Source organism: Eublepharis macularius, chromosome 14 (genome assembly GCF_028583425.1).
Source record: "Eublepharis macularius isolate TG4126 chromosome 14, MPM_Emac_v1.0, whole genome shotgun sequence".
Lineage (NCBI taxonomy): Eukaryota > Metazoa > Chordata > Lepidosauria > Squamata > Eublepharidae > Eublepharis > Eublepharis macularius.
The window spans coordinates 36,567,791-36,592,920 of NC_072803.1; the positions used below are offsets into that span (position 1 = coordinate 36,567,791).

The 25,130-nt window shown below is 42.1% G+C and overlaps 1 protein-coding gene across 1 annotated transcript in view; it reads left to right on the top strand.

Annotated features, from left to right (window-relative positions):
- CDS2 (CDP-diacylglycerol synthase 2) overlaps nucleotides 1–24,112 on the top strand; it is a 55,679-nt gene extending 31,567 nt beyond the window's left edge. Inside the window, exons 3-13 of the mRNA XM_054997465.1 lie at nucleotides 130–226; nucleotides 1,796–1,893; nucleotides 5,211–5,350; nucleotides 6,283–6,341; nucleotides 8,597–8,679; nucleotides 12,083–12,170; nucleotides 12,719–12,787; nucleotides 13,307–13,459; nucleotides 16,325–16,444; nucleotides 17,100–17,203; nucleotides 17,675–24,112. Coding sequence (XP_054853440.1) covers nucleotides 130–226; nucleotides 1,796–1,893; nucleotides 5,211–5,350; nucleotides 6,283–6,341; nucleotides 8,597–8,679; nucleotides 12,083–12,170; nucleotides 12,719–12,787; nucleotides 13,307–13,459; nucleotides 16,325–16,444; nucleotides 17,100–17,203; nucleotides 17,675–17,804 — 1,141 coding nt within the window. The 3' untranslated portion in view covers nucleotides 17,805–24,112. The remainder of the gene's footprint in view (nucleotides 1–129; nucleotides 227–1,795; nucleotides 1,894–5,210; nucleotides 5,351–6,282; nucleotides 6,342–8,596; nucleotides 8,680–12,082; nucleotides 12,171–12,718; nucleotides 12,788–13,306; nucleotides 13,460–16,324; nucleotides 16,445–17,099; nucleotides 17,204–17,674) is intronic.
- Nucleotides 24,113–25,130: the final 1,018 nt, after the last annotated feature.

The following is a 25,130-nucleotide window of genomic DNA, read 5'->3' on the forward strand; positions in this document are numbered from 1 at the left end:
CTCTTATTGGAAGGAGTGAACCTGTTTCCATAGAGAGAGCAATTTCTGACCTATTTCTGATTTTTGATGAGTGTATTCAGGATTGTAGTCACTTGCCCTACTTTCTTCACTCTTTTCTTTCTTGTGCAGATGGAAGAATTGGTGGGTGAGAGGCATCCTGACTTTGGCAATGATAGTCTTTTTTTTCATCATAATCTACTTGGGACCGATGGTGTTGATGATGATTGTAAGTTCTTGTACACTCACTTTCTCTAGAATGATTTCCTTTTCCCCTCGGGGAGGACAGTCTTCGCCCTCAGGAAATAATCACCATTTTCTGGTGCAAGATGGGAAGTGTGCCCGACCCTAGATAAGATTCCATCACTGCTCACAGTTGGTGGAGAGGCAGCTATACCAACAGCCTTTGAGGCCAATCTTCTACACCAGCAGCCTGTCTTTTTTCTGCAGTAGCATTTGATTTTGGAAGAGAGCACTTCTTAAAGTGCTGACCTTCTCATGTGCAGCTCTTCAGACCCACCATTGTGGATGAGGTAGAATCTCTTTCCTTCTATAGGAGAAAAGGAATTTTTGATGTCATGTAAATTCCTGCATTCCGTAGAGGCCAGAGGATGCCTTCATTACACTCAAAGGGATGGTGTTTCACAGGGGTGACATCTCTGCCTGTCCAACATCTTTCGTGTTAAACATCGTTTAAGCCAACCTGCCAATGTTGCCATGTGGGGCTACTTTGTGGAGTAATACTGGAGTTGGGAGTCTCCTGCCCTTCCATAATGAGGGCTAGGAAGTTGACACTACATTTTCCTGAAGAAGGCACATTCCCAGAGATGGAGATTGCCCTCCAGCCTGTCAAGAACAGAAATTTGCACTCTCAAAATCCCCTGCTCTCTCCCATCATAACCCCTTCTGTCATCATGTCAGGCTGCAGACAGTTTTTGTAGCCTTGGCCAGGTTTTTTTTTTTGCATTGTTTTCTAGTTCTGTAATCCTAATCATGTTGCATTGTTTATTGGAGGCCTTTGCCGCCCCATTGAATTGCTTTCCATATTTTGTAATCCACCTTGAGTTTCAGTGAGAGAGGTCAGCTATAAATGAAGTTAATAATAATACTAAATCTCATGGACAAAAAGAGATTAATGATCAGCAGTGCTTTTTAATCTCATGTTGACCAAGATGGCCATTTTGCAACTACAACTCCCCTTCTTTGTGCAGGTGGAATTCCTGTATTCACTCTCCACACTGGTGGTACTTGTAACTCTCAAGGACAAATCTTTTTTCTTTCTCCACTATGTAATGAGAACTGGTAAACTGCATGATGTGTGAGGACTCTGCTTTTCCTGTTGGTCTCAAACATGTAGTAAATACCAGATTTCACCACATGGGGGAATCGTTTAGAAGAATGATTCATAATTATGTGAAAATGAAGTTGCCTTACAGTGGTTGCCTGCATCGAAAATTAATGTGAAACCATGTTGGTGTAACTGTTCTTAATTTCCCATGCAGTGGAATTGGACTGTTACTGATATATATTAGACAAAAAATAGATCTAATAAAATTATGGCCACTTTGGTACATCTTCAGTTAATTTTAGTAAAAACATTTCAGGCTTACTTGCCAAACTTCTGCCATAATTTTTTTTTTCTAAAGTTCATTTTGGCATCTAGTCCCTCTAAGCTAGAAGTTGGAAAGCTTCCATAATGCATGTTCCTCTGATTTGTATGGTGGCTCTGAGAATGGCCATTCCCTTTGGGATAAAATACGACTGGAGGTTTTGTAAAAAGCCTGTGCGTTTCTTGCAGGTGATGTGTGTACAGATTAAATGCTTCCATGAGATCATCACGATTGGTTACAATGTCTACCACTCATACGAGCTACCTTGGTTCAGAACGCTCAGTTGGTAAGTGCAGCTGCATTTTATTCTCTTTTGATTACTTCAGCAATCTTGTTAGTTTTCTCTTGATGAGTTCCGTGGAGGCATGAATGTATTGGGTTTATATGAACAACCCAAAGCAGGCTAGTGCCTGCAAAGATCCTCCTGGTCTTTTTTCTGGTACCACCCTGTGATGGAGATAATGTGCGAGCCAAAGGTGACTGGCACTCCAAATGTGAGTGGTGCTGGATTATCCCTATCATACTTTTATAATAGGTGGTTTGGGATATAGCTCAGCTTTAGGGCACCTGCTTTGCAGTTCCATTGCTTGGCATCTCTAGTTAAAAGGATGTGAAAGACCTTTGCCTGTGACCCTGGAAAGCTAATGGCAGTTGGAGTAGATAGTACTGACCTTGATCGACCAGCCAGTGGTCTGGCTCAGTTTAAGGCAACTTCTTGTATGTTCTTCATGGAGTCCACCCATCAGTTTCTGCTTGACTTCTTTCCCCTCTTCCAGCAGTTCTCTGTGCAGAATGTTTCAGTACAGAGACTGGCAACAATTCTGTGTCCAAAAAGGACCTGCTGACAAGAAGCCACCCACTGCCCCAACTCCTCCTCTCTACATCCCATGTTTAGATAGGGCCACCATGTTAGTCGGTTGCATCAAAACCTACAAGAAGCTGCATCAAAACCCAACAGTCCAACAGATGTATTTCAGCATAGGTTTTCAAGAGCTAGAGCCAGACTGTTACCCAGGAACAATACTACAGGACAAGCCCCTCAAAAGAAAGTGAATGAACATCTCTTGTCACCTTCAGCTCTCAACTAAAACCTCAGTGATCTACAGCCCATCTTACACAGTGATACTTTTTCCTCACAGGACTTAAGTGGTAAGACCGCCCCCTAATCCAGGGATCTGCAACCTCCTATAATCAAAGAGCCAAACTACATCAAAATTCAAAGTGAGAGATTAAAAAAGAACCAGTATAAGGGAGCCTGTTTGCAAAACTGAAAATACAAAACTTAAACATTATGGCAATTGACATGTTAATAATCCGTAAATCTTCTGCTGACCAAACAGTGGTTTTTGAGAGCCCTTTATTAGGAAGTGGCATACACAAGATGTCACAATAAGTAGACAATAGACACAGGAATACCTTGTCTAATTGTTTGGTGCACTGTCATAAATCTGTGCATGGTTTACACTGGGGTTTCTTGCAATTATTCACCTGGACCATTTCCCTTTTTGCTTTAATTGCCATAATCCCTTTGCCTGCCATTCCCCTCACATACTGGTTATTCAGGCATCCCACCTCTACTTTCAATATACCTTAACATAAAGATTTGATTTTTTTTCCTTAAGCAGCCATATTTGGTTCTGTAGTGAACCACATTTGGGTCTAGAGCTACAGGTTGCAGACCTCCACCCTAATCTAAATCAATTACTTACAGCAATAGACTTCCTAGAACAAGAGACATTATTCTGTGAACAGCACCCTGCAACAAATCCACATGCTGGTTCTGCCCTCATATTCACAAAGTCCCCATAATGTCAACCGTAACCATATGCAGTCAGTCATCTGTCAACAATGCTTTTCTGCTATCGACACCGGAGGCACATTAGCTTCTGACAGCAAATTAGATACGCAGTTGGTGAAATTTAGAAATCTGTTGCTGACCTGAAAGTCACAGTTGTTCAACAAAAGAATTTGAAAGGGAGACTCAGTGCACTTCTAAGCAGAGTTACTCCAGTCTAAGCTTGTTGATTTCTGAAGTCACTCTGCTTAGTATTGCACTGTCTGACAAGAAATTGCCAAATTAGAATTATCAATTAAACTGATACCTTTTTTAGTCACTAGGTATTAAATTGCTTAACATACATAGTTATCACTAGTTCTGAATGATCACGCAGTTTGGGTTTTTTATTGCATTATAGGGCCTTCATAATTTTTTCCCTTTCTCTCCGTTATATATTCATTTCATGCACATGAGGAAATAGGTTGTAGCTCTTGTCTTCAAGGTGCTGTAATACTCCTTTACCCTGACCTGGATAGCCCAGGCAGGCTAGCCTGATCTCAGAAGCTAAGCAGGGTAAGCCCTGATTGTTACTTGGATGGGAGACCACCAAGGAAGTCCAGGGTCATATGCAGAGGCAGACAGTGGCAAACAACCTCTGTTTGCCTCTTGCCTTGAAAACCCTGTGGAGTCGCCATAAGTCATCTGCGACTTGACTGCAGTCTGCACGTACAAGGCTCCTTTGTGTTCATCTCAAATATGAAGTGAGATTGCTGAACCAACCCCATGTTCACAAATGGGGAAACTTGAGTCGTGGATTAGAGGGATAGAACCATTAGAGGTTTCCCCTCCATCAGTTCTTCACAAATACTTTCCATGCATTCCTCTGGGCTGACTTAGTGAAAGGAGTGAATGTTGTCCAGATGCTGTCAGTGAAAACAGGGATGTAAGAGGGTATCACAGAAATAACGTTAAGAAACCAAAAAAGCTGTGAAAGGTAACTAAGCAAAAGCCGATAATAATGTCAAGAATTCAAATCCACCTTAAGACAGCCTAAGTATAGAACAAGACATTCAGTTCAAAAATATAAACCTATGTTTACTGCTATTATCAATCAATATTAATGTTTCTTATGCATATATCTATATTGTACTGAAAACAGGCTCAAGTAATTCCAAAATGAGTAAAAAACCAACCACTTGTTTGCAGTTCTAATGTACAAACACAGAATCTTCATTCAAAAAAGTGCAAATGCTTGTTAATTCTGCACAAAATATACAGAATATAATTAAATCCAGTCTTCCTATGTTTTTAGTAAATACTTAGTAAAGTGCCAGTGCCTATTAGTACTACAAGAGTACTGATTTTAGTACTCCAAGACAGTATGCAGTAAGTAGTCTTTCTACGTGTTATACATAATAAATATAACAATACAATACAAAATCAATTTCTCACATAAATCTCTTATCACCAAGATCAAAATAGTGCTGCTAGAAATATACTTCACAAAAGCTGATCAAAGTTCATAAAAATGTAGCTTTATCCAGAGGGTCCAAGTTGACTCCTCAAGAGTCTTCCAGTTGTGACCAGATGGGTAAACCAGTGTGTTCTTGCCGTTTCAAATCATATTATTTATTTATTTATTTCAGATTTCTATTCCGCCCTCCCCGCGAGCGGGGGAGTCACAAATGAATCAGTCTTCCATATGGTTGTAAAGAGTATAGCTTCAGCCTCTCATCAGAAGGCTTGGTAGCAGGATCTCTGGGTAAGAAGCCGTGGGTGGATTCCTGTATCTGAAAGGCTGGGTCTCTCTTTCCCTCTCTTTTCAGGTACTTCCTGCTCTGCGTGAATTACTTCTTCTATGGTGAGACAGTTACAGATTATTTTTTCACTCTGGTCCAGAGAGAGGAGCCCTTGAGGATTCTCAGCAAATACCACCGTTTCATTTCCTTTGCCCTCTACTTAACAGGTGTGTGGCACTGGCCCCTCCCCTTTGCTTCTGAGGGTACTTTGGGGAGGGGGCATTCTGAGAGCGTCGTAGAGATTCAGCTGGCCAACTGTATGAGTCTTACCTAAAGAGGTGTTTTTCTCAGCACGTTCAGCTCTGCCAACCAGTTGGGAGAATGTCTCTGTGCAAAGGCTGATAATTGGAGGCATAAACAAGTGTCACAGTTGAAGCTGGTAAAGAAGCAGGGCGGGGTCTGATTGCCTGCACCAGACATTAGTATGACTGAAGGGGGGGGGAGCACATGAGTGGTGTTGAAAGCCCCATTCCGGGGCTGAATTCCCCCCTCTTTCCTGCAGGGAAAGTGACTTGTGACATCATTGCAGTGCAGATTTTCCTGCCTCTTTCTATGGCCTTCCAATCATGGCGCAGAAAGGCAAAGTCCCCATGCTGCAGGGAAACTCATATGTTGGATAATCTTCCATCCCGGAGTGAGGGAGAAGGGTGCTCTGAAGTTGGGCTGGGCTGCTCAGTCCGTGCCATGGTCTGGCAGATGTAAGTCTGCCAGCCAGTCATTACTCAGCAAGATGCAACCAATTCTCCCTCCCTAACCTTTTTGTTACTACCTTCAGACAAGCTACATATGAGTGTGTTGTTCCTGTGGCTAAAAGCCAGTGATGCAAGAGGCAGTGCACAGTGCCGTGGCTATAAACCCAAGGCATATATGCCAAGCCTTTGAGAGGAGGGAGGTTGGGGAAGAGGCACGGCACGGCAGTGTCTCCGTAGATTTTGTACCATCTTGTTTGGCACTCAGTTGAATCAGGCTGAGACAGATGAGAACAGAAGCTGGGGAGGATGCCTAGGCATCATAAACTCTGACCTTCTGGGCATGTAGAGAGCTGGGGAAAGATCCTGTGAAATGTAAGTTCTCAGTCCATTTCTTTTTCTCTCTTCAGGCTTCTGCATGTTTGTCTTGAGTCTGGTCAAGAAGCATTATCGACTCCAATTCTACATGGTAAGATTAAGTAAAATGGATTTTCCACTTTCAGAGTTAATAGCTTATGGAGGTAGAAAGAGAGAGAAATGGAAATGAACAGGCTGTTCATACACTTGGTTTGTAACCATGCAAACCTTAAAGACATTCTTGTATTTCCTTTGTGATCAGACAGGGCTTTGGAGTGGGGAGAATGGCGATTCTTGGCAGCCTGCAAGCATCTAATTGTATTGCCTGATTTTCCTTAGACATCCAAAATCTTTTTTTTTTTTTGCTTATATTTGCAATGCATTTCATGCTAATTTGGAGTTCAGCGGTATGGTTTTTCCCTTTAATAATGCATCCATTAAACAATGAATTTTCAGCATTATTAGAACTGAATTCCCCAGTGCCCAAGCAGTGGTGAGCATTTTACTGAAATCTACCAAGTCAAAATGTTTCAAGCAAGATGCTTGCTTTTTTTCCTCCTCTTCCATCAGGCTGGATAAAAATGTCCGACCTTAATGCAGATGAAGGCTTTCAGCACAGCACTCTAAGCCAGCATAATAGTGCAGAGGATCAGCTGCAAACTACCATTTCTGGTGAAAGAGCCAGACTCCAACACTAGTATGGTAGCAGCTTTCAATGCTGTTTACCCCACTGGTTTATCTTCCACAGAAGATCCCTGACACTAGACAGCTGGGGGTGGGAATGGAGTAGGTCAGGTCTGTCATGTGGCGAAGAGGTAGACCGTTTCAGCAGGACAGAAGGTTTAATGTCATTTCTCACACAGCAGGGACTTGTTTGCTATGAGGCAAGGCTTGAGTGGCTGCCCCTTACACTACCTCGCTTCCAATGCATTGGGGTGCTAGAAGAGGGATGGCTAAGAGAGAATGTGGTTTCACATGGTGATAAAATTTGCAAGAGGCTTTGAAAAGCTTACTTAGCAACATCTTCTGATTCTTTACCGGAAGGCACTCAATATACTGCACAAAAAGCAGGTCTAAAACAAAGGTGAAGGTGAAGGCTTACCTTCCTGTCTCCAAAAGAGCAGTGTTAAAATTGACCAAAAAAAGCCATCTTGACTAATATTGGCATGGCATCTGCTGGACCTAATGAGCAATGCTGATAATAACTTTAACTGGCTAATGGGAATTGGGAGGTGGGGGAGTGCATCATAAACTCCTTTTATATGGGATACTTTCAAAGCATCTGCCCTCCAACATAGCTCCTGCTTCCAAGGCACACAGCACGCGTATTCAGTTTTCTCCCAAGCTGAAATATGAGCAGGCTTCCAGTGTGAAAAGCTGCAGAACATCCAAGTGCTCACTTTCATGCATTAGCCAAAGGCACAGGGTAGTGAGCAGCTGAAGTGCTCTGTCTCCCCCTGGGAAGAAGAGAAAGAAACAGCCTCCCCTGCCCCAGTCACAGTCTCTCTCTACACAAGTCTCCTTGGCGCATGTTCATCAAGTGTAGGGAGACACAATGTTAGCCAGGAGGTGTAGTTTAAAAAGACAGAGCCGGCAGAGATCATACCTCAGAGGGTTTGTTAATTTCATTTTTGCCTCCCCAAGATTCTGCCAGTTTCACCTCTCCAGTCTAAAACTGTGTGAGATCTCAAACAGAGGGCAACAAGGAATAGAAATGGACTGGAGCTGCCTTCCAGAGCCAGGCTTGGATCTGGAGAGGTTATAATGGGCTGAAGTTCCTTTCCAGCATTTCACAGCCCCTTCACACAGCTCCAGTGTATAGCAAAGCCTTTGCCTGGCTGCTAGCTCTTGTCTTTTAAAACTACCCTTCCCAGCTACCATTGCATCTCCTGACACATGTTCTTCACATATCAGATGTCTCATGTAGAGAGAGACTCAGGTTGTGAGTCAGTGGGCAGAGCCAGCGTGGCTAGCCTTTCAGTCCTTGCTCCATTCAAAAGATGGTCCCTGTGAAAAACATGGGGTTGACCAGAGTCATCTGCAGTTCAAAATGGTTTGAATTTTCTGAATCTAGCCTGTATTGGAAGTCAGGTGATTCAGTCTGTTAAGACAACCCTTGCAAAAGTGTGCAGGACAGCACTGGGGAAGGTATGCTCGGTTCCGAGTGGAGGGTGAACATTTTGGTTTTTTTGTATTTGCCAGTGTAGTGTTGTCACTAGAATGTCAGGTACCAAATGCTGTGAAGGGTATGGGTGCTTTTGTGCTGTCTCTGTAATGTTCTTAATCAGCATCTTGGCTTGTTTTTGAAGAAATGTTGGAATTTGTTTTTTTGGCAAACTGGGACTGCATGCTGTTCTCTCTTTCCAGTTTGGTTGGACCCATGTGACTTTGCTAATTGTTGTTACCCAGTCGCACCTCATCATTCACAACCTGTTTGAAGGAATGATCTGGTGAGTCGGTACTGCATACAGATCTCTCTAGGCATGTGCTGTGTGGAGTGGGTCACTTGAGTCCCTGTGAGGAAAGCCCAGCAAAGGGAAGGGCTTCTTGCATGCAACTGCAGCATAACTCACTTACAGGGGGCGCAAAAATAAATTAGAAAATGGACCATCCAATCCTTCTCCCAGTACTCTATGGTTGGACTTAGGACAGAGCATCTCCTGGGATCTGCATGATATTCCTGTGAACATTTCCTGGTTCAGAAAAGCAGGCAACACCAGGGTTGCTCTAGGCAATTCCTGAATACTAGGGCTCCCTATTTAATAGGAGAGAGCTACTCAGAGGGGCTTGACTTTGGAAAAATAGTTTGCCTAGTAGCTGTTCCGTGTTCAACAAAACTGGCTCTTGCTCTTGAGTTTCTGTTGGCTAACAAGGCAACACTTGCTTGAGCCTAAATGCTCAGTTGCATTACAGATGTCTACCACTAATTTTCGGCATGAACAACAGACTCCAGTGTAAATGGCAGTTTCTCTCCTAGGAGTATGCCCTTAGATGTGGTAGAATCCAGGCTACCAGAATTTGGCATTTAGGGAGTAGTTAATTTGGACTCCTTCCCTAAAATGCAGAATAGTTGTAAACTGCAAGCATTAGGTGGTGATGTAGCTTTTTAAAAAATTGCAAGTAACTCAGCTGCAAGACATGTTGACTCTCAAAGTATACAACAACCAGCCAGCTTTGTTGACTGGGATAAGGCAGCAGTCACAGATCTGTGTCTGCCATCATAATAATAAATACGTAATAAAAACATGCCAGCACAAAATGCTAAAAGTTAAGTTACGCAAGAGTCAATTGGCTTACATTTTTACATCAAGTGTAATTTGTTGATCCCGATAACAAAAACACATTAGTTTCACTTATCCAAGTAGTCATGTGATAGGTGGCTATAACAATACTTTGGGGGTTGGATTGCAGAATCAGTTTCTTGTATTTCCTCCCATCTTCATTTGCAGACACAACTTTTTAATTTTTGTAAATCAGACCAGTATTCATATTCTTTGGGGAGTGGAGGGAGGAAATTTCCACATTTTAATTTAATTTAATTTATTATATTTATATTCCGCCCTCCCCGCTTTCGCAGGCTCAGGGCGGATACACTTGCAGAACTAGAGCTTATTCAACTCCCTTTCTGCAGATACAATGGCATGAATTGTTTAAAATGTATTTATCCTTCCCATCTATGACTGAAGAAGACATTTGCTAAGTAAATACTTGAACATAGTGGGAGCTTGATCAGATTATCAAAATATTTATCAGAAAAATGTTTTAGCCTAGATCAGCCTGCAGCCTTTGAGTTTAGCTCAGCAGAACAATTATATTCACAAATTGCATTCTGAACTTAACTTGAACAGCTAACCTCTTGATACTCTGAAAACAATGATGGGAATTCATCTTTTGCAATCATATTTGTGGTTTTTGATAGCCAAGAGATCTGTTTAACAGAGTACTGTGGTAGTTGCTCATTTAAATAAAGCATTAAAAGTCCATTCTCTTCGATCACACCAGGCACTTAAATATCTACAAGGGAGACCCCGTTTTGACTGGTAAATCTTCTTTCTAATATTGCTTTCAAAACAAAATTCTGAAAATGATCTTGGCTACCCCTAAGGAAACTAAAAGTGCTTTGGTTACCCTGGACAACCTTTACAAGGAAAGAGTGTGGGAGTATGACCCAGTTAATTCTCCTGGGTCTGTTCGCAGTACAGTGGTGACCTAGCTTTGTATGCCAGTGGTTTGGCTGGTTCTGGGAGTATCTGAGGCACTGCATTCCAGTGGTACGTGGTGGGGATTGAACCCTGGTACCTTTTCTCTTGCCCTTACACTGTCTAACATCTATTGGGAAAGCGTTAAAAGTTCCCTGGGAGTTTGGAGTGAGGTGGTATCAACATGGCAGACACAACGCTCAACTCTGTTTCTCCTTTTAGCTAAATCTGGCCAGTCAGTGGACATTATTTATTTACTTCAATTATACCCTACTTTTCTCCCTGATGGGGACCCAAAGTAGCTTACAGCATTTTCCCCATTTTATCCTCACCATAATGCTGTGAGGTAGCTTAGGCTGAGTGTGTAACTGGCCCAAGATCACTAAGCACAATCCCTTGGCAGAGCAGAAATTTGAACCTGGGTCACCCAGATCCTAGTCTTACACTCTGACCTCTGCACCATGCTGGTTCTCCTTCTGAACAGGTGCTTGGAGGAACTCATGAGCTTAAAGGCCCACATACTGAAGCCAAGACCATTGTACTGTGTTGGTCAACAGTGTTGTGATTCAGAACGTGAGGAGTCACCCTGTGCTAGATGGGATCAAACTTCCCTTGAAGAAGCAGCTTGGATACTGTTTAGCTTTGTGCTTAACAGATGGAGGTGATGCCTTTCTAGTTTTTAGGTGCCAGGTAAAATCTTCTTTTCATCCAGGAGTTCGAATGCTTGTAAGATGTGAGGCTCAAACTATCATTGCTGTAAGCCTACCACCTTACAACCTGTGCCACAGGGCTGGCTGCTGCAGCCTGTGAATAATAGCACCTCCTGACCTGTAGTTTCTCTGACCGTCGGAGATCAATTAACATCTCAAGCAACCAGTCACAAGGTCTCATACCCTATAAAGCCTGTCCTTGCAGATTGCCACGTTTGTCTGGACAACTTGTCATCCAGGGAGGACCTTTTCCCGACTGAGTTTAGCTGTCTTCTTTATGTACCTTGCCTAAATGAGCAAGGTCATCTTGGTCCTTGGATTATGATTCTTGACTCTTGCACTTTGGACTGCTCTCTCAGAATCTTGAGCACTGGTCTGATCTTGACTGTGCATCTTGCTTGTGGCCCTTGCATTATCTAACCGCTTACTCGGACTCCTTCTAACCCTTAGCCTGACCTTAACGGTGTTTCTCGCCTCTGGCCTGTCATCTTGAACTGCACCCAAACTCCTGCCACAGCTGTTGATTCATGCTGTTTTTGATGTGAGGTTGGAGACGTACTCTGGCTGTTGCTACTTTCATGGTGCTAGCCACTGTAGGTGATGTTAATGAATTATTCTGTTGTTTGATTTTAATGGGTCACTCTTTTGTAAGCCATTGAGATAAGAATTTATTCATGGAATACAAATCCTTCAATGAATATCAGTATCTTTAATACCAGCAAAAGCAGTCTTTTTTGTGTGTTCAATTGCAGCAGTAACTGATCAAAGAATAGGTTCCTCAGACTCTTTAAATGTTCAGTGATCACGGAACTCTGGTAAGCAGATCTCTGATCTATTTCACAGTGGTGACTGTTGCACAAAGAGGGGCTGCAGAGTACTAACCCATTTCTTTTAAATAGGCTCCTTTGAACAGCTTCCTTGTCTTTCTTTCTGTTGCTCTCTAGGTTTATTGTCCCAATTTCATGTGTCATCTGCAATGACATCATGGCCTACATGTTTGGGTTCTTCTTTGGGCGCACTCCACTGATTAAGGTTTGTTGAAATCTGGAGATTTAAAAAGATAAGTAGTACAGATTATTAAAAAGCAGTCTTTGGCATTAAGTGAGGATGTTGAAGTTATTGCAAAATTCTGTTCATGGAGGCTGGCATTGGGAAGCACCTTGGCAGATGATGCAAGTATGTTAGGTGGTGCTTTTAAAATCCTTTTTTTATGTTGTTTCTGGGATTCCTACTAGGCCTTCCATTTACCTGCCCAGGGGGAAAGTTACAAACTCTAGTCTCAATTTCCCACACCCCAGGGAAATGGGAAGCAGGAGAAAAAAGGCCTCCACATAGTGATGCTCTAGGAATTTCTCCAGTCTCTGTTGTGAACACCATCGAGACCAGGAGAGGTAGACTACAGTGTCCCAAAATTCTGCCCTGCTGCAGGCACTGCCCCTAGAATCTTCTGGAATTTACTGAGGCAGTATTGGGAACCTTAATTTTCACCATATCCCAGAATTCCATGAAACCTGTAACAACCTGTGTACTTCAGTCTGCAGTCTTCTATTAAACATTCTTGCTTGTGTTTTTATCTGCAGCTTTCGCCAAAGAAGACCTGGGAAGGTTTTATTGGAGGGTTCTTTGCTACTGTGGTTTTTGGCCTGCTAGTAAGTGCTTAACTGACTTTTCTACAAGACCTAGATGGTAGGGGGAACGGAGTGGATATAAACTTACATGATCGAGGCCAGTGAGCTGTAGGTGGGGAGGAGATAGAAGGTGCCATTACCTATGGCAGTAAGGGAGGCATACTCTGTGTGACAGACTTGCAGTCCCTCAGGAAATTGTCTTGTGCGGGCGCCTTCAAAATGAGTCGGAATGGTGCAAGACAGTAGCAAGTCGATCCTGTGAACTCAGTTTGCAAATGCAAGGAAAGAGCTGAAAAATACAGAACTGAAACATGCGTGCTAAATGTACAATAGAACTCTTTTAATCAAGCTAGAGAGATAAGGGAAGATCACCCATTGCAGTAAAGATAGTTGCAGCCTTGTGAATTGAGAGTAATCTAGTTCTCCCCTCCGGTCCCCAAGTGCCAAAGTCAACTGCTGGGTCCATGTTGATGTATATGTATAGAAGTTCCATGGAAGCAGATAACCTTTGTCTCCTTCCCATTTCTGTTCCCAACCAAGCTGTCGTACGTGATGTCTGGATACAGATGTTTTGTGTGTCCTGTGGAGTTCAACAATGACACCAACAGCTTCACTGTGGACTGTGAACCTTCCGAGCTGTTCCAGTTACAAAAATACAACATTCCAACAGTGCTTCAGTCTGTCATTGGCTGGGTAGGTATCCCAATCTGGGATTTCACCTTTGGATAGCTTTTCCTGGTGATTTATAAACGCAGATGTTTATGATAACTCTCCATTGCAGTCTGTCTGTGAGTAACAGGGTTCTCTGAATTTTACCTTAAACGAGATATTGCAGTAGCCAAATATGGAAGAAGTAAACAGTTTCATGAGATATTCCCTTCTAATAATGAAATTATTTTCAGCTGGTTGAAGCCTTGGCCCTCACTTACCTGGATAGCTGGGCTGAGGTGGAATGGGCAGAGTTCCTGGTGAAGGTGTGGGAAATCTCAGAGTAATAAAGTGTATTTGATGATTTTAGGCACCATCTCTAACAGAGCCAATATAAAGCTAAATATTAAGATCAGATAATATGTTTATTAGAATCAAGTGGTAAAGCTTTTCCTTGACTGTATCTCTGTGGGAGGGAGATTTCAAGAGAGATGATATGTACAAGGAAGGGACTTGTTGTTGTTGTTGTTGTTGTTGTTGAGGGAGGGGCATTTTACAGAGTGATTTCACCGCTCAGAAGTGTAAGAGATATTGTCCGAGGAAAGGGTAGTAAAACCACTTGGATTCCTTGGAATGTAGAAACTCGCCCCAGGGGAAATGCAATAAAAATTAGGAAACTTTTCTAACTGCTGTTTGACTCAACCTATTTAGAATGGTTGAACATTTTCCGAATCAAAAAGAAATCATTTGTGATACTTGAGAGCTTGCAGAAGCCTTCCTTTTTCATGGGTAGTGGGATGCCTGGTGTTTGGTTTTGATTTCTCGGGTAGTGAAAGGAAAGAGGCATGCATGATGGAGATGTTCGGAGCAGGAATGGCATTTTTGGATCTGTGTTTTTTCTTTTCATCAGTCACTGTTCCTTGCTAGGGGCTTGAGAACCCAGACCCCTTCCCCTCCACTTGAGGATCTCAGGAAAGGATGGAACAGCTCAAATACGTGCCTGTATTTGCTGTACAAGTGAGAATTTAGTTGTACACTAGCGGCCAAAATTGTGGAAACCTTTTGGAAAAAGTGGTTTTTGAGGTTTGATGGCTCATAACACCACTTTCTTTTGGAGTAATACCATAAAATTATATATCAATGGAAAGATAATTTAATCAAGAATGTAATGCAACAAAGTTTGTTCAATTATCTGTATTCTATCAAATGTTATAGCCAAATAACCAGGAAAAGGAAGCACAACTTGCTTAGGTTGATATGACGTAGCTTTCCTTCATTTGAATATAGCCATTCAGTGTAATATAATTAAAGAAATGCACAAAGAGTTGACTGGTCACCCAGAAAACGATGTAAAATAGCACTATTAAGTGAACAAGGCTACAGTTACGAAGAAATTAGAAGAAAAATTGGTGGAAACTTAACCAAAGGTGGCATTTCTAAATTTTTGAAGAGATATAGCAACTCAGTCACTACAAAACCAGACTGGTAAAGGCAGGAAAAGGTGCACACAAGCAAGGGATGATATAAGAATTGAGAGACTGAGCCTAGGTGACAGAAGAAAATCATCGGGGTGTATACAGAACGAAATGGCGCAATTCAATGTGAAGTTGAGTGCAAGGACTGCTTGGCACAGACTGGAGGAATTTGGTCTTAATGCTAGAATTCCACAAAAAAACCCATTGTTATCTCTCAAACAAAGGTTGAAAAGATTAAACTGGGCTAAAACCCATGTTAAGTGGACAGCGGAGCAATGGGACAGTGTTATTTGGAGTGATGAGACCAAAATGTCCCTGTTTGGTAGTGATGGCATAAAATACGTGAGAAGAAGAATCGGAGAGGATTTGCATCTTGATTGCATTACACCTACCATGAAACACCCAGTTAGTGTTATAATGTGGGGTTGTATGACATCAAAAGGTGTGGGCAGAATTTGCATGATAAATGGCAATATAAATGCCCAAAAATACATGAATGAAATACTTGAGCCCAAACTGTGATCTTTTCCAAGATAATGAAGCATTTATATTTCAACAAGATTCAGCTCCATGTCATGTTGCTGCTGTGTGCAAAAAGTGGTTTCAAGATAATCATATTCCATTGTTGGAATGGCCTGGGAATAGCCCAGACCTTAACCCCATCGAAAATCTATGGAGCCGACTAAAGAAACTGGTTAGTGAGAAGCAACCCAGCAATAAAACACAATTAATAGAAACAGCAACTCAATCGTAGTTTCACATTATAACAGCTGCAGAATTTAAAAACTTGGTTCACTCCATGGGAAGGTGTTGCAAGGCCGTAATTAAAGCAAAAGGTTACCCAACTAAGTATTAACTGACATGGTGAGAATTGTTGTATAACTAATTTTTTCTGTGTGTTTCAATTTTTTTCTTTATAATTACTGTTCTAAAAAAATTTCCTTCATAAAAGTTATTGCATTACATTCTTGATTAAATTGTCTTTCCACTGATACATAATTTTATGGTATTACTCCAAAAAAAAAGTGGTGTTATGAGCCATCAGACCTCAAAAATACACTTTTTCCAAAAGGTTTCCACAATTTTGGCCACTAGTGTATGTTGAACCAATGCTTTCTTCAGCTTGCATGAAAGATGTGGGACGGGGGGTCGGGGCTTCCTCTGACAGGTACAACCCTTGAAAATTTCATCCTGATTGCTGGTGCTGGGAGCACTTGGGAATTTGAAACAATATCTGATTTCCTAGTACAGCTGGCTTTATTTAAGGTATTAAGAATCCATTATATTTAAAAACCAATGTACGATCCAACACTGAACAACTTTTATGTGTACCCCTGTAGAAATTATCAGCACTGGCATTTTCCTGCTCTTGTGTCCCCTGAAGTAACTCACTTTGCTGTTGAAGCTCACAATCTTTGTCCATCCTTTTCTCCAGAAAACAGTCCGGATGTATCCCTTCCAGATCCACAGTATTGCACTCTCTACTTTTGCATCTCTTATCGGTCCCTTTGGAGGTTTTTTTGCCAGTGGATTTAAAAGAGCTTTCAAAATCAAGGTACAAAGAAAGGGAAAGTTCAGTGTCAGATAATTTAGCCACCTTCTGTTCTAATTAAGCCTGCTCTGCAATTGGCAGTTCCTGAAATACACGACATCGGGGTGGGGGGATGGGTTGTTCTCAATTTCCAAACATTCTAAATAAGTAGACAATCAATCATCAGAAGAGCTTGATGTATGGCTGGCTCATTTCTAGCCTCCACCTCTCCTAAGGTGTGGGGCAGGTAACAAGAAAAAGGAATAGATTCATAAAATATTAGAACAAGTAAAACTGCCAGATATCCCCCTTCTCTTCTTGGTGTGTGGACCAACAACACAGAGAAGGGTTGTTGCTGATGAGTCTCCTTTCAGCATGCTGTTGCTGGGCTAGATATGGTAAGAGCCCAAGTCAGAAATCCACCAGCATATTAACTGCAGAAGTTGGGCTATATCCTCCATAAGAAAGAGGCAACTGCTTTTTAGCCAAGCAGAGAGGGATAGAAACTGGGAGGTGATGGGTCCACAGGTAGATTTTGAGCAGTCAGTAACTAGGTATCTGCCAAGCTTCCCTTACAAACTCACTTATAGAAATTAGACATGATGTATAAGTGAGTATTGTTTTTGCAAAAGGAAAAAAAATCTTAGTAAAATGTCATTTTTTAAAAAAAATTGTACAGGACTTTGCCAACACAATCCCAGGGCATGGTGGCATCATGGACCGGTTTGACTGTCAGTACCTGATGGCAACTTTTGTAAATGTGTATATTGCAAGTTTTATCAGGTAAAGTTTTTTTTAAAAAAATATTTACTTATCTTTGCTCTTTCTGGCTTAAGCCATCAATAAAATTGCATTAAAGTTCATTATCTTAAAATGCTGCTATAAAACTAAAGTGGAATTTAAATTCGGTCCAAAAAAAGAACAGGAATAGTGGTGGATGAGGGGAAACAAACACACAGGAAAAGGTTCCAGGTTGGGAAGGAATGTCACACTCACGGTTTGATTTTTGTGCCCCTGAAACTTGTGTTCTGAAAATGTTAGATGGGGAGAGAAATGAGAGCCAGTGTGAAGGGTTCCTCCCTTGTAGGGAACCTGCAGGGGGCTGGTTGAAAGGGACAGATAAGATGGTACAATCTCAGCCGTACCATTAACTCAACTAGCAGCGTGAAATTCATGCCAGAGCTGGGAGCATCTTCAGTCAAGGTTCCACTGCCTGGAAATGTGACCCTGAGTGCCTGTTTTTCCTCATTCAAGGGGTCCTAATCCAAGCAAACTGATCCAGCAGTTCCTGACCCTGCGTCCAGATCAGCAGCTGCACATCTTCAACACATTAAAGGCACACCTTGTCGATAAGGGCATGCTGCCTGGTTCTGAAGACGCGTAGGCAGCTGTGCCATCAGGATATGACTGAAAGTGGGCAAGATCCCCCCTACCCAAGGAGATCCCCTCTCAGCTTGCCTGATTCAGGACAATAACCAGGCCTCATGTCTCTCATTTTATCCCTCCCCCAATATAAAAGGTTTGCATTTCTGTAATTTTTTAAAAAATGTATTTATATGGCTATGGTTTCAAAGAAACAAAATGGAACTTTTTAGCTGAGAAGGAACTGTGGCATAGAAGGAGAAACCTGACCATGTCTTATGAAAGGTATTCTCACAGCCCCTTGGAGTTGCAGGGTTGGGTTTTTTTAACCTTCCAGACATGCAGGTTGGAAGTTTCAAGATGCTGTCATTCCCCCCACCCCCTTTGGGGATGTGGGGAATAGCAAATGGGGCAGGAAGCAGAATGAGCAAGGGGGGAAATGTGCTGAACAGAGTCTCTGTAATGCAGGCAGATGATGAGCCAGAGCCCCACGTTCACATTTCACATTCACTGTGCGACAAATCTGGCACATACTATAGTTGATATGAAGGTTTCGTGAGGACTCTAGGAGCCTTGATCAGTGTCCAGCTTGTACTGAAGTGAGCATTTCTTTCCCTTTGTACCCTTCATTGTATATTGGAGTGCCCATGGGTCCTCGTTGGCATGCATTCTTGGTGGTGGTTTCCCCCCAGTTGCATGAACGTGGTTTTCCCATACGTAGATGTCGCTTGGTAACTGGAAGGACTGCGCAGAGCTTCCCAGGCTCTGTGGTTCTAGCAAGAGAAGAAGCTGGGCTCATTGCCACAGTCAGGCAGCCAAGACCCAGTCAGATGGGAGAATGACTCCCTGCTTGTGATCTGACTGCACGTTACCAAAACAAGCAGGACTGCCAGGCGTATTTTCTGCTGTCATGGCGGCGTTGCTGCATTTTGTGCATCAGGGAAACTGTTGGCCACAAGGAGTTAAAACACAATTGCTGCTGTGCCATTTAAAAAAAATCTCCAGATTGGAGAGAGAACTTTGCAGATCTTTACTTTTCTGAATCCAGAGTAAACAAATCGCTCTGGAAGGCAGCTGAAACAAAACCAAATGAGTATTTCCTTTGGGGCAGGAACAGGGGAAGGGTTAGATTTTAATTCATAAATTCTACTCAGTAGTTTTTAAAGACTCCTTTCATTTTAGTGGAATTGGGTAAGAAGAGTACAGAGTATAAAACTATATTTATACTGAATCTCGCATGAGACGTCATTTCATGGAATATTTCAGGGGGTCTGAGAAACAGAACCTTCATTATAGATGTGGGTTCATCCAGCCAAGGTTGTCACCAATTTTTAGTTTTGAAGAACCACTTGCATAGCATCCTCTGGGGTTCTTCTAATCTCTGTTGCATGCTGCATCATGTGCTATCTAAAGCTTGACTGAAACATGATGCTGGTGAGGCAAAAGATCTTAAACCTGTGGGATTTTGCATTCACACAGACTGCCACATAGCTATCTTGCATGGGTAACAGCCACATTTAAATGATACACATGCAAAGTCCCATGGGTGAGTTCTTCTGCCTTCACCTGCAGCATGTTTAAACCAGGCCTTTGTCAGATAGGAAAGGGGTGTTTCAGTTTGGCTGTTGTAGCATGGAAATTCCTCTCCCAGCTGCAGCTGTTGATCATCTTGACTGCCACGGCTGTGGTGGTTTCTGGGCTTAAAGCCAGACACCTGAAATCCTTGAAGTCGGAAGCCTGCCTTGTCAGGTTACACCACTTCTCCAGGCATGTGTATGCACAGCAAATACTTATAGCCCCATAGGCCCAATGGGCAGTATAGCACAAGACACCATTTCACCACAGGAGTGTGTTTGGTGTTATCCGTGCTCAGTTGGTTTTTCTTTCTGTATGTACCTTCAGTGCTTTGCCTTTTTCCAGCTTCTTCTATGTCCTCTTCCCTTTCCCCCTTGCTATTCAAGGGTAGGAAAATCCACTCGTGAGAAGAGTGATTTGGATGGTGGAAACAGGCAGGCAAAGAGTTGAGCCCCGTCCCCAACTTAATTCAATATTCCTGATCTCCTCCAGCAAAGTTGGAGGCGCCATTACAGGCAGTTGTACGGAGGGACACAATCTCTTTCCCTGTGTGTTCTTGTCCAGTCTATAGCTATAGTTGTGACTTAGTAGATTTCACGCTCTTGCATAAGGGTAGCTTCTCAGCTCTGGGCTTAAAGACTACTGGAGTGTCCTTAGTCATTGCGTTCCCTTTCTGCAAATCTGAGCAAATGTGTTCTTACAATTTGAACTTAGCTATAGCGCAGAAGCAGTGAACTGTGGAGCCCAATATATTTCCTCTTCTGTACGCTGATCTGCTTCTGTATGTTGAATTTGCTTTTAGAAACGCATGAATTTGTTTTATAAATATTCATTTATGTTACATCACTTTGAACAGACCATTAAAAATACTGAGATCTCTTAAGATTTCAAACAAGATCTGTGGTTTAAACTGAGAGCACAGTTTGTATTGAACTCTTGCATCTGAAGCAGCCAGGACTTTATGTAAAGGCACCACGTTTGCATACTTTTACACATTTGTACTGTCATTTGTAGGTCTTACAGTAAGTTCATGCAATTAACATCATCTAAAGTATTTTTCTGGATGTGCACCACTTGAGACTACTGTGTGGGGCTTGCAAGCTTGAATACTCATTTTTGAGCTTTAAAACATGCAGAAAAACAAAGTGTTGGGGAGAATGGTTCTAGCTTAACCTTCTCCCTGATACCCTACTTTTTTTTTGGTGTTCCTGTTAATACATAGGGGAGCATCCAAATGTGTGTTTTTTTTAAAAAAAAAAATCCTTGCAGTCATAAATGGTACAGTCCAGAATATGCTTTACTCTTTGATTTTGCTGATTGCCTAAGCTGGGTCTCAGACCAATTAGTGATGAAGACTTTTCTCTCTGGATTGAGTTATGGAAAAAGGAACCGAATCTTCCCTTCCGGTCCAGACTGTGCACATTACATTTCACTTCTCAATGCTAGCTGGTTTTATCACTGAACTTTAATAAAATGAATGTCCACTGTACATTGAGCTGTGTGTTGACACAGTTGCTTTCACATACCATGTGCTACCTGCCACATCTGTCGTGGCTGTCCTGAGTGCCCGCCCCTCTCCACTACAGGAGCCACTAAACGCAAAGTGGGCCAAAGGGGCCAAATAATCAAGTAGTGTTGATCAAAGAGCAGACAACACACAGGGATAATAAGGTGAATGGGAGATGATCTGCAGTTGGATTGCCTTGTTAGCAAACAGAGATGGCTCCAGTTGGAAGCATCCTTTTTGCAAAGCTTATTTGAAATGCCTTGGGCATCACAAATACTGAGGGACATTTTGAGTACTGGGAACATGAAAGCTTCTGCATCTGGGGGGACAGAGACCAAAAATACTTGGGTACTTTAAACTGGCCCTCAGCTAAGACCCATTTTATGATCCAGAAATGAGTGTGTGGTGTGTATGGGCCACCAATGAGCTATGCATTGCCCTAGAAGCTAGCAAGTTGCTTCCAAAGTGGCATATGTCAGCAATGACTGTAGCCCAACAGAATGTTTTGGCATCGCTGTCATTTGCTGCTGGCAACAGCTGGACATCTTATGTGGTTACTGGACACCATATTGGGCAAAGTTAAGGGCGGATCATTTCTTCAAGCTTCGAGCAGGTCCCCATCCAATGCAATTTGATTGGCATTTTTGTGTTTACAGTTGAATGCAGCCATTTAAGGAACAGTCAAAGCCAAGCCAACAGGATTTGCTCCACAGAGCTGCAGACAAGGGGAGAAGCTATGCCCACCCATACTCTTGCCATACCAAGGTGCTGCCACTCAGGGAAGCAATTACTATCATTTCATGGTTTTTTTGGCAGCTTTTGAAACAAAGCTTCAATTCAAAGGTAACATTAGCCATAAAAACATAGCCCCATGCTTCTGTGCATTGATGGCCATACACAGACATGTATAGTCGAAGGCCAGCCAACAGCCTTAGAGTTCAGCTGATCCTCAAGCTATGAGGCTGCCATGTTAGTAAAATAGTAGTTGCTATTGGATTGCACCATCTCATATTACTGCAGTGTAGCGTTTCATCTGCTTCTGTTAGATTTTCAGTCCCTGGAATACACATCTGTATTACGAATTATGGGGCAGAGTTGGGAACTGCTGTCTAGATTCTGGAACCCTGAAGGCATAGGAGAGAGTTTATAGGCTCAAGATCACTGCCTCTGAATATGTAGCCAGTCCTCCTTGTTCATGTGGTCAGGTTTGATGCCAAGACGTTAAAAGAGAGCAGTTTTAAATTCAGTCCCTTTTTTTAAAAAAAAGAAAATGGTATTTTAGTTCCTCCCTTGTGGCAGTTCTTAGAGGGTTATGTGATCAGGCAGCACTTTTAGAAGAGGGTTGTTGTAGTTGAACTTCGGAAGGTGTTTAGTACTGCAATGCTAATTGTGACCGCTGGAGGGGAGTGATGATTTCTCAGAAGAGTGCTCAAGGGAGGACATTCTCTTTCCTGCCCAAACAGAAAGGAGTGGTTCTCACTGAGATTTGTGTGCAAACTCCCGAGCTCTCTTGGTCCTTCGAACTGGCCAGAGAATGGCAGGAAGCAAAAGGCTGTTAGTAGTCAGAATGTGATGGAACTGCTTGTCTCTCAGTTAAGACATACAGGTGTATTTGCTGGTGAACACCTTTAGGTTGCCTGGGTTGCAGACGAGTGAATTATTATTCCCTGCTAACAAAACTGTATTGGGGCTCTAACATTGGCATTCATGTTTCAGGATTGGAATGCCCCACCCAGCTCAGACATGTCTAATTACTTGGTCAAATTGGCTCCTCTCCTTGCCTCACGAAGGCACTTGGAACTGTATTACAAGCCTGCGAGCCAGACTACATGTGTGGGAGATCACTGATCTCCCGCAGTCTCTTGAAGACAAATTGCAGCTGCGTAGGGTCCCAGTTTACATCAAGGCTGAAAGGGGAGGATGTGGTGGGGGTTAAGCCTTACATCCCTGCAAGATTTTGGTAACTGAAACCACAAGATTTGCACTATTGTTAGGGTTTTTTTTAAAAGGAAAAAAAGACAGGCACCCATCTTTTCATTGTGCAAAACTGTGCAGAGTGTGAAAGGGTTAAAGCCCTGTTCCCATTTCTGCATAGCCCCAATACAAATTATGGCTTTACGCGGCTGTAATTAAGTTTTAGAAGATGCTGGAAAGATCCAGGCAGGCTTTCCCAGTCTCACATCTCTTTGCAGCCTGAGCCATGTGACTTTTAGGCATCTACCCACAGCTAGCTTGGTCAGCGACAGGAATCTGTGCAGGGCTTACTTTATTAGGATGGACCTAGGCTCTGGATTCACTTCAAGAGAGACCATCTATTGCCAGTGTTGGGTGAGGAGGAGAGACATGACATCCCCTTTGGAACTGGGCTGAAACTGTGTTCATATTTCTTTAAGCTAGTTAGTTAAAAAAAAAACCAGAGCAATGGATGTGGACTTGTGAGAACCAGCAGTGACATTCTAGTAAGATCTGCAGAGTTCGGTGAATGGACTGCAGATTCAATTTTCTTCATCCCCCATCTTAAGGTTCTATAACACATTCACTGTTTCTCGCTCAGTTTGTAAAAGTGTGAGATCTAAGATGTTGGCTGCTTAACAGTATATGAGCTGGTGAAAGAGGGGGATTGAGATCTAGTACTTTGGAATCTAGCCTGTTTATTCCTGAAGCCCCCTTATGCTAATAGAAGCAACTGTTCCCAAAATGAATCTGATTCCAAATCCAAAAACTAGTTTGGAAATACTTCTACATTCCATAACTGCCATCTGGCTTTTGGTTATTCAGAGCAGTCTCATAGCCATGTTTCAGACTTACACTTTTGGCTCCCCCAGATATCATGTTGGCAGAGTGCCCCTGACTTCCTTTTGTTTGGAGGGGTGACGTAGCTTTGTAGAAACCACCTAGACGCAACAGCTTAAACTGACAATGCTAGTTACTTGTCAGTGTGTCTGTGTCCATAAGAACTCGTGATGCCTCTAGTCCCCTCAGGAGCGCAGTGCTTTGTACTCCTGTGGCTCTTCCTCCCCTTGGTTACTGCTCTTCAGATCAGATGTATTTGTTCTATTCCTACCACTTGCTTATTTCTCTGTGCATTGTCTTTGGGTGGGGGCGGGGGGCGGGGTCAGTGTCAATTTTGCAGACACTCATAGACTTGCTCTTTTTTTGACTGTCAGAATGTGAAATATTGTATAAAAGTATTTTACCCCTATTTATATACTGTATGTTACTGTTAAATAAAACTGTATCTAAATTAATCACTTGTATGGTGCATTTCTTTAGGACTGGAAGCTGAGGTCATATATGGCTTGCACAGTGGAAACCACACTGGTCAAAAATTGGGTTAGTTCTGTGATTAAAACACAAAATATTCCTGTCTCACTGTCTCTGTGATATGATTTACGTTCATAAAACAACAGATGTGGCTGGGAGATTGACTATATAAATACTTCTGGCAAAGTGGTCTTTAAGGGGCCATGAAAATTTTTGTTACATGGGTACAGCTTTGTAAAGAGTTGCAGTGTTAAGAGTAATCTAATAAGTATTTATTCAATTAAAATACTCCCCTTTAACAGCAAAATTTAATAACATATTTAATATATTTAATTTAATATATTTAACATTTAATATCAACATATTTTTAACAAAAATATACAAAATTGCAGGTAATGGCAGGTATCATTTCTCTTACATGAACGAGAAAGCTGCTTCTACAATCCCTACCACAGTATCTAAAGCTAGACCATTTTTCCCATCAGAACTATTATTCATTTGCAAAGCGAGGCTGGTTTAATCAATTGATGAATGAAATTTTAGTCAACATGTGAGTTTTAATCAGGTAGTGGCCTGAGTTTTATACCAGCATAATAGCCACAGTTTCGGTTGAATCCTGGAAACTAGTGCTGTAATTTGTCTGGGGAGAGCCCTAGTTTCCACCCAGAACAACATTTCCAGAGAGCGGGGGCAGTAATTACTATAATGTAAGTCTGCAGTGTAGAGATGTCATATAAAAAGCAGAAGCAAATAAAGCTAAAAGGCTAAAGTGGAGAGCAAGGAGATTCAGACATCTATTAAAAAGCTTTTTATGTAACTGTCTTTTTAATACACACACTAGTAGAACATGGTGGAGCATTTAAGTATTTGCATTTTTACCCAGAGATCTTCTCACAAAGGACTTCCACATAACTAGGGTTTTTTTTCTGGGAAAAGAGGTGGTGGAACTCTCAAGAGGAAAATGAGGAAGAAACACATGAGATTCTTTGAAATCATATTAAT